The sequence below is a fragment of the Prinia subflava genome, chromosome 5 (assembly GCF_021018805.1).
Source record: "Prinia subflava isolate CZ2003 ecotype Zambia chromosome 5, Cam_Psub_1.2, whole genome shotgun sequence".
NCBI lineage: Eukaryota > Metazoa > Chordata > Aves > Passeriformes > Cisticolidae > Prinia > Prinia subflava.
Genome location: NC_086251.1, coordinates 6,717,726 through 6,727,377, shown reverse-complemented (window position 1 = coordinate 6,727,377; position 9,652 = coordinate 6,717,726). Strand labels below are relative to the sequence as shown.

The window sequence follows — 9,652 nt, the reverse complement described above, 5'->3', positions numbered from 1 at the left end:
CACGGACAACCTGTCCTTGTTTCTGCCCTCTGTAGGCTTTCTTTCGGCATTTGAGTTTGTCCAGGAGCTCCTTGTTCATCCAAGCAGGTGTTCTGGTGTTTTTGCCTGACTTTTAATTTGTTGGGATGCACCACACCTGAGGCTGAGGAGGCAATTCTTAAGTATTAACCAGCCTTTTTGGGCCCATCTTGCTTTCAGGGCTTTATACCATTGGGACTTTACCAAGATGATCCCTGAAGAGGCCAAATTCTGCTCTCCTAAAGTCCAGGATTTTGAACTTGCTGCACACCCTCCTTGCTGCCTTCCACCATTTCATGATAACTGCAGCCAAGGCTCCAGTATTCAAACCAAGACAATCTGTTAGAGTAATAGTAAACCATTTTCAAATACACTTAATACTTTTTGGAAAAGGAAGGTTATCACCACCATTTGAGTCTGATCTCTGTTCCATTTTTCCCCAAAGCTTACTGGTGCAGCTCTGCTGACTCACTTAGGATCAAAGCTTTGTTTATCTATTATGCACATGAGAAGGAAAAAGGTTTCTGCTCTGTTCAACTAGTTCTGTTTTTCAACTCTTCATTTATCACAAGAAAAATCTGAAACAGAAGGTGTGGAAGGAGAAGGATTCTTTTCTGTCCCAACAGCATATATAACAAAGAAACAAACCCAAACTGTTAAAGATTCTGTTCAAAGATGAGAAGCTGGAAATCTGTATTCTTAGCACTGACCTCTGCCATGCCCCCCACCCTGCTGCATGACACTGGCTGAGCCTTCAAGGCAGGCATAGCCTCCTCCCATGCATTTACATCACATCTGGCACATCAAGACTGCCAGGCTGCACTATAATATAAATATACGTCTTGACAATTTTCTTTAATGGCAGTCCATAGACATACCTGCCCTTTGAAAGCACTGCAGAGGGATTTACCCATGCAGCCCCCACTGATCTCACTGGAGATAGTTTCCTTCTGACCTACCTGTTTGAACTCTGGGTGTGTGCACATGAAAAAAGAAGAAGTTGGACAAAGCACTCAAAGCAACACAACCCAGTATCGGCTGCCATTATGCAAACAGGCCACACCACAGTCTTTCCAAATGGATCTCATAAGGATGGAGGTATCACCAGCCATGTGAGGCAAGGAATGACTCCAGATTTCCAGATATGTCACCTGTACTGGTTGCACAGGTGGTGTTCAGAAGCAGGGCAGCACCCATCAGCTGCTAGGAACTGAAGGAAACGGGTCAAGAGGTCACAGAGCTTATTGCTTACAGAAGCTCTTCAGCAGTTCATTACACTTCTTACAAGTCATCTTTAGCAAAAGTGCTCATTCCTTCATTGTCTTCAAGAGAACACCTGAAAGTAAAAAGCACTCCCCTGTCTAAAGCTGCTCAGATACAAACTGAACAACTTTCTTCCATGTCAAAGTCTAAGACTACAAACTATTTCAACTGGGGGCTGCATACTGCTGCTAAGACAGGGGTAGATTTTCAAGTGTTTCATTCCGTGCATGCTAACTAGGGATGATTTGGTTATTCACAGCATGATTTGGTTATTCAGCTTTATACCATCAGGAAAAACTGGGTGCAAAACAGAAAAGCACCCGTGGGAGAGTGACCTGTAAGTTCAAGTAGCCCCTTCCCTGTTCATCAACCGGTAAAGGTCAGCAACCACTGCAGAAGTTTGTAACGCTCCCGGTCAGAATCTGTCCTGGGGCTTCATCCGTTTGTTGGGACAAAATGTTAGAAAGCAACAAATAAAAGGGACTGAGAGCTAAACCTGGCAAAATGAGATTAACAGGAACATAGGAAGAGGAGCTGGGAGAGCAGCATTGCTGTTCAGCATCGCAACAAAGAGCAGCTTCTCCAGACAGTGATGGCTCAAAAGATTACCAGTTCCAGCCTGCCTTTGCTCATCCACCTAGGCTGTATTCTTTTGAACTGTAACCTCAGGAAAAATAGGTAAATTGTCCTGAGAGTGATCTAAAAAGTAAAGGCAGCTTCTCTGTGGAAAAAAAGACAAGTACCCTGAATGCGGATTTGTACAGTTTCTCCATTTAGATGCATTTGAAAGAAATTAATTCTGTGTCTCAGACAGAGTGTTCTAAGACTTCCTCTTCGTTCCTGCTATATGAATAATGGAAGCAGGAAATATATTTGTATTTATCTGGTTTAGTTTCAAAGAATTAAAGATAAGGTCTTGCATCCTTTTGTTTATTAAAAATATCAGGGCCGAAATTTCATTCTGATAGTTCAGCTCAAATTAAAAAAAAAAGCAAAACACAACAAAATAGACACCTTGCTATCCAATCCCATAATAGGAATGCTGTTCTTATTACAAAAGGCTTGGTAATTTATTTGCACACTTCAATGAAAAGGAAAGAATAGAAAGAACTTCATGTGAAATGCTAAAATATATCTGATTTCTCATCACTTGGCCTTGTAATTCTCCTGTAGTGGATAAAAATAAACCAGTCTATACTTGGACTTGAACTTTTCAATACAGCCTAAAATATTAAGCTCATAAATCTTCTTTTGGGGCTTAGGCAGCTCTTAAGAGTATCATCAACTTTGAATTTTTGTAATTTATTAACAAACCAGAAAAATGGAGTCCATGAAGTAAGTTCTGGGTAGCATTCTGCCAAGGAAGTTTGTGCTTCTGAAAAAGAGCGTGCTGTCAGCTGTGCATTGATAAGGCAGCACAGAAACAGCCTCTGCATTACAGGAGACCACAGCTACTACATTTCAAATTTTAATTATGTGATATCCTTGTTGCAGAAGTTATAGAAGACCTCGTGCATCACTGCTCTGTGGGGCAGGGAGTGGAGAGAGGAGCAGCTGTCCTTCCCTCCAATTTGATATCCAAAGACACTGTTAGTGCTGCTGGCTTGCAGGCACAGTCGGCTGGAGGAGGTTTGCCTCCACCAGTGAGGAGATGTTTGAAGGAGCCCGGGTGCCACTGCCTCCCCTTGCGTCCCCAGAGGTAAATGCTGTCTGCTGAGCCTGCACTTTCCTTCTATCACCTGTAGCTGCCAAACTGATGCATTCCTCCTCATCTCTCTTTCTCATGGAATGATTAAAAGAAGGAGAGGAGGAGAGCATGGAGTTCAGTGACTAATGGTGCCAGAGTGAAGGAACCTGAGTCGCTTCATGACTGCCACTGCCTTGCTGTACAACCTTAGGCAAGGCACTCGATTCCTTTATGCCCAAGCATTCTCATCTTTAAAATTAGATAAGAGCACCACCTTCCTCTGCAGGATGCTTTAGGATCCTGGGAGGAAAGGCAAAAGGTTGCCTGCCTTCAGTTGCCTTTTAGGATTCAGCACAGCAGGGCCCAAACTTTGCTTCAGATATAGCACTTCAAAGTTTTGAAGCTTTGCCAGCAGTTTCCTGAGTTTACAGACAGACTAAACCCAAATTCCTGAGGGCTGAACTTGAGATGCAGCAATGTGAATGTTGAATGTCGTCTTTTAAACCATGGATCATACACACACACATCTAACAGGGATATCCTACGAAAATCAAGTGTTTGCCTTCTTAATCTTAATTGTGCTCTTACTGCTTCCAACCAAACTGCCAACACCTTCATCCTCTCTCTGACAATGCTGCCTTGGGGGCTTCAGTGGGGAGGCAGAGCCAGCTTTCCATACACAGAGATATGGTCAAGGAAAGATGGAATGATCATCTTCCAATTGCACTGCACAAAGCCAGGCTTGGATACTGGTTAGATACAGGCAGTCAGACAAGTTGGAGCAGCCTGACCTGTGGGGAGAATAAGATGCCTCTTCACATCACAACCTGATCTTCCGGTACTGCTCTTTGCCAGAAGAAAATAGGTACAGACATTCTCACAGCAAACACATGTAAAACAAGATCAAAACTAATTGGGAAAGGCAAGGAACTATCAGTAAAAGGGCTGAACAGTTTCTCACTCCCTCATTAATCCCTTCGCTGCACCTGATTCTGCAGAAGACAGCAAGGAATGGTCTCATTTTCCAACTTTCTACCAGCCTGATGAAAGGAACAAGGCTTCTTCTCCTACTCTCCTGAAGGTTTTTTTAAAAAACCTTGAACTTCCCAGAGTCAAAGCTGGATCACAGTGTCCTGTTTCACATCCCCTTCCTGTTCAACACCCTATTATTCAGAGGCAGTGTGAGCTGTTAGGGGTGTCCCAGAGTCCCGACCACCTCCTTTGTTGAGGTCATTTCGTTCTCTCACAGGACTGCCACTGCTGGACCCACCTTCCTCAGACCTGGAGTGGATGATGCTTTTAGGCATACCCAACCCACTGAGCACAAAACCTGCACACCTTGGGAATAACCTGCCATCAGCCAACACTTTACTCTGCACAAAGCACAGCGATCCAGCACTTCTGACACATCCTGAGAGCAAAAGCACCTTGCCCTTGGAACTGGCAGTGCCAGGCTTTGCCGTTGGACAGGAATATGCAGCTTTAACGTGAGGTGCCTGTGGTCAGGAAGCAAATCCGGCCTGTTACCATCACCCCTATCTCATTGCCCTTATTGCAACACGCAGCGGCCAGCTCGGTTTGGAATCCTTTAACCTGCAGCAATGCAGGAAAGGGACGCTGGCAGCAGGAGCGTGATCCCTGTGACCTCCAGCTGCAGGAATGCTGGCAGCCGGTGGTCCCTCAGCCCACTTCCTCACGGGACAGGAGGCTGCACGTCACAAACCACCACGGTAATTAGCTGAATTACGCAGCCGGAGCAGGGGCAGGCTTTGTTCCCCAGGACTGGTCCTTCCATGGAAACACAGAAGCTCGCAGAGGCGCTGCCCACACCGAGCCTGTTACTTTAGGGGAAGAGAGGGCATTAGGCTACATAATTGCTCCCTCGCTGTTTGGTGTGCCCCAGCTCCGCTGTTTCTAACAGCAGAATGGCAAGAGTTAGGCTACAGTGCCATGGCTCCGTTCTGTTCCACTGGCTGGAACACAAACCGCATCCAGGCAAAAGCCCTCTCCACACGGCACACCGATTTTATTGGCTCTAAAACTCCCTCGGAAGATACAGATCAGCCTTCAGGTTTGAGAGAGTTTTCTTTCTTTGCCCGTTATAGCACTTTTTAAATCGCTTAGAGAAGCCTAGGTCCGTGAACCCTGTGATGCAATCAGTGAAAATCAGTGCCACAGCCCTGCGTTTTATTGCCATTTTTCACATCTTCTCATTTTAATCCGCACTCCAAGACAGATCCCGTTCCCATCAAAGTGCACGGCAAGCTCCCATTAAAATCTGGCTCAGCTAGTATTTTAATAACACTCAGACATTCCCGTCCTTTGCATATTTCATCTGCGAAGTGCTTCACAAACATGAATTTCCTAATTACAGGCGGATGATTTACTAAAACTGGAAATTCCTCACTACTTCTGGCTTTCCCTTTGAAGCTCCAGGATTCGCTGTCGTCCCTCGGCACTTTGGAAGGTCCCCGACGCCGCTCGCTCGTTCGCCCGTTCGCGGCACAGGCAGGGGAGAAGGAGGACACGGAGGCGACGGGGACCTGCCCCGAAGTGTCCGCGCTGGCGGATCTCTGCTCGGGCCGCGGGCCGTGAGCAGCGGGGACGGCGGATCCCGGCGGGGCGAGGGCAGCGGCGGCTCTCGGAGCACCGGGCCGGCCCCCCCGCCCCCGGCGGCCCCGCCGCACCGGGCAGGAAGGGGTGGAGCGGCCGGCGGAGCGCACGGGCGGGGTGCCGCGGGCGGGGAGGGGACGGCAAGGCATCCCGGCCGCGCTGAAGCCGGGCGGGCGGGCAGCGCCGCGCCTCCGCCGAGCGCTCCCCATGGAGCGCCTGCCCGGCCAGCCCTGAGCCCGCGGCTCCGGCCGCCCGCCCGCAGCCTCCCCCGATGGAGCCCGAGGAGAGGAAGATCTCGGTGTGGATCTGCCAGGAGGAGAAGCTGATCTCCGGGCTCTCCCGGCGGACCACCTGCTCGGACGTGGTGCGGGTGCTGCTGGAGGACAGCTACCACCGGCGGCAGCGCCCGGCGCCGCCCGAGCCCGCCGGCGGGATGCTGTCGGGGCCGCCGCACTCCTACTGCATCGTGGAGAAGTGGCGCGGCTTCGAGAGGATCCTGCCCAACAAGACGAAGATCCTGCGGCTCTGGGTGGCGTGGGGGGACGAGCAGGAGAACGTGCGCTTCGTGCTGGTGCGCAGCGAGGCTTCGCTGCCCAACGCGGGGCCGCGCAGCGCCGAGGCGCGGGTGGTGCTGAGCAAGGAGCGCCCCGGCCGCGGCCTGGGGGCGGCCCGAGCCAGCCTGGCGCTCACGCAGGAGCGGCAGCGGCGGGTGGTGCGGAAAGCCTTCCGCAAACTGGCCAAGATCAACAAGAAGCGGCAGCAGCCGCTGGCCCGGGAGGCCTCGGCGGCGGAGAGGATGGAGACGCTGGTGCACCTGGTGCTCTCGCAGGACCACACCATCCGACAGCAGATCCAGCGGCTCCGCGAGCTGGACCGCGAGATCGACAGGTACGAGGCTAAGATCCACCTGGACCGCATGAAGCGGCACGGCGTCAACTACGTGCAGGACACCTACCTGGTGGGCACGGGCGGCGGCGAGCCCGAGCCGGGCCGGGAGCCGGGCCAGCCCGCCGCCGGCCGCCCCGAGGACGACTACGCCAGGAAGTGCGAGGAGGTGCTGCAGCTGCAGGAGCAGCGGGCGCAGCAGGAGGAGCTGCTGGAGCACCTGGCCGCCGAGATCCAGGAGGAGCTCAACGAGCGCTGGATGAAGCGGCGGCGGGAGGAGCTGGAGCTGGCGGCGGGGCCCGGGCTGGCCGACACGGACTGCGACACCACGGAGCTGAGCGGCGGCGGCGGCGGCGGCGAGGGCGAGCTGCACCTGGAGCACGAGCGGGTCAAGACCCAGCTGAGCACCAGCCTCTACATCGGCCTCAAGCTGAGCACGGACCTGGAGGCCGTCAAGACCGACCTGGACTGCACGCAGCGGGCGTGGGAGGACAAGGAGCGGGAGCTGCAGCGCCTGCTGGAGACGCTGGGCACCCTGGACGTGGCGGAGGCGCCGGCGGAGGCGCGCGGGGCGGCGGGCGGGGGGCGGCCGGCCCCGGGCGGCTGGGTGGAGCAGGCGAGGGCGCTGCGCAAGGACCGCGCCGACAACGACGAGGACTCGGACACGGGGCTGAGCTCCATGCACAGCCAGGACTCGGACTCGCTGCCCGTGTGCGAGTCCCTCGTGTAGCGCCCGCCCGGCCGGCCGCAGCCAGCCCCGGGCTCAGGGCGGCGGAGCACCGCGGGCAGGTGTGGGGCAGGCGAGGAAACTCCCGGCGCGGGAGGCAGTCACACAGAGGAAACATTTTAATTTGAGCTCTGGAGTTCGAACTTGTTCTGACTAGTCATCCGCGGGCAGCGTTTAGGCTGGCTCGCCGGTACTTTTATCTGTGGAAGAGAAAACCCACAGCGTGTTTGTGTTTCATTCACGTCTGGGGTTGCTCGCTCCTTAAATCCTGCCGCTTGCTTCCCTCCGAAGCTTCTCTTGCCGGGCCTTTTGATCCCCCGGCTGCAGTCCGAGGCTGCTCCGGGTGAGCTCTTCACGAGCAGAGGGCCAGGACGCGCTCCCGAGCGGGGATCAGCATCTCCCGAACAGGTTCTCGGCATTGCAGAGTCAGATGGTGGCTTGTGGTGGGTTGTACTGGGCTCTACTGGCCCTCACAAATACACCCGGCCCCTTTACGGGCAAAAAGTCGGCGCACCAAAGCTGCTGATCATTTAAACACTACGGAGGGAAAGAGGCGTCAGTCTCTGGACGCCGGGGCGCCAGCCTTCGGACGGTACTGCAGTTCCTTTCGGCAACGAAAAGGGGTGATAAACCACTTCCTTTTTTTGCTTTTTCTACAAGAACAAGCTAAATCGAGATATAGGTTAACACGCATTAACTCTGCTCCGCGTAGTGCTTTTCCTTACGCATAGATAAGAGTGCTTTGTTTAAAGGCATACTAAGGAATCTGTTAGTGTCTGTAGTCGTGGAAGGCAATTAGCAGTGCCCGTGTGTACACAGCCTTCAACTACACTTTTTCACTAGGCTAGCTGATCTTTGGCTGAGTTTGGTTGTAGATAAACAAAGCACAGAATCAGCTTGAGCTACCGTTCCTAATAACATAGTTCATATCAGGCCAGGAGATGCAACGATAAAAGCATGACTCAAGCCCTACCTGCACTACAGCTTAATCTTTTCAGTTATCCCCATAAAACAAAAAGGCAGCCATCAGCTGTAACATGCATTTCACTTAACTGCCAAGTCTTCCTCTGCAGCTTAACTCTTGCCCAAAATATATGATCTGCTCTTGCAATAAGAGACATTAAGGATTCTTGTAATTCCGGAATAATTGCAGAAATAGTTTCAGCAGTGAGAGACCAGAGAATGTTGAGTCAGGTCCGACTGATGGTGTGAACTTTTTAAAACTTCTGAGATTATTATTTATGTAAGATTATTTATAACAGTTTTCATTTAACAATAAGCAATTATATTAAGAAAGAGGTACACCAATAGACCAGTTCTTTATTTTCATTAAAAACCTCACAGCCTTCTCACCCAAAGACTCTGTTCCACTCTTGCAGTGTTCTTGTTGGTAAGAATTCTGATGGACATCAGAAAATGAGGTTCAGGATGTGCTCAGTTTGAAAGCAAGCAGAGAAATACTGTTGTGGATTTGCAGAGGCTGTACAATTTTCTATATGCTATGACTCTTAATGAATGCTATTCCACTGAATGGGTCTCAGTTGTAACAAACTGGTTTACTTTAAACACCGATCATATAATTGTTTTTCATATTTTAGTCAACCTTGGGAAATATTTAAGAACCTATTTTTAGAGCTAATAAAACTCTTAATAAGGCTAAACAAGTATTCCCAATTGAGTGTGATTTAAAAATGGTGCCAGGACTGGGATTCTGTGGTGTTGCCCTGTATGCAAAGCAAGTAGAAAGATACACCAAGGGATGATGGTATCACCCCTTCACTTTCTGGTGACACAAGGGGCTCCCTCAGGTACGAGCAGCGGTGCACTGTCCTCAGCTCTGGCCACTGCAGGGCCACTGCAGGGGCATTTAGAGGCACCAGCACAGTCCAGAGCGAGGAATTTGGATTTTCATGGAAGCAGAACCAAAGAACCAGCTGGGGTAGGGGGAGGAGTCCCGCTGCTGCCCTGCCCTCAGCACTGTGGGTGTAACGGGTGGGTGGTGCAGGGACCTGCTCACAGCTTCCCCAGGGGCTGAGGTGAGCAAAAAGCCTCAGCCTTTGCCTAAGGTCTGCCATCACCTCACCGAGCAAATAAAAAGTGCTCTGTAGAAATGAGCTGCAACAGGCTGCACATCATTGTGCTGCTGAGAGAGGCATCAGGCAGCCTGTGAGGCATGAGGTGAAGGAAGGCAGGGAATTCAATTTTGTAAAGCAGAGTCTGCCTACTTGTCCTCAGCTAGGAAAAGCCATAAAATCAGGACAAACCCACTTTTGCTTTAGGCTGCTGAGGGCCATGCTTGTGGGCACTGTGTGATGCTTGCTCTTGGCTTCCCTGTAGCCCAAATAAGATCATGGTCCTGCAGAGCTGCTGGCCCCATCCCGTGAGGACAGGGTGAGAACGCTGCAGGTGGCACTGTGGTCTCAAGGGTTTGGTGGGAGCTAGAGTGAATTCTTGGGAGC

General features: G+C 51.4%; 1 protein-coding gene across 1 annotated transcript; it reads left to right on the top strand.

Moving 5' to 3' along the window:
- Nucleotides 1-5,712: 5,712 nt before the first annotated feature.
- Nucleotides 5,713-8,857, top strand: RASSF10 (Ras association domain family member 10). The gene has a single exon (XM_063397903.1). It carries the CDS (start codon nt 5,853-5,855, stop codon nt 7,194-7,196), a length of 1,344 nt encoding a protein of 447 aa, XP_063253973.1. The 5' UTR covers nt 5,713-5,852; the 3' UTR covers nt 7,197-8,857.
- The last annotated feature ends 795 nt before the right edge of the window (nt 8,858-9,652 follow it).

Bases quoted from the DNA above. Each gene is read 5' to 3' on its own strand.
- RASSF10 (XM_063397903.1), top strand. From the start codon at position 5,853: ATGGAGCCCGAGGAGAGGAAGATCTCGGTGTGGATCTGCCAGGAGGAG.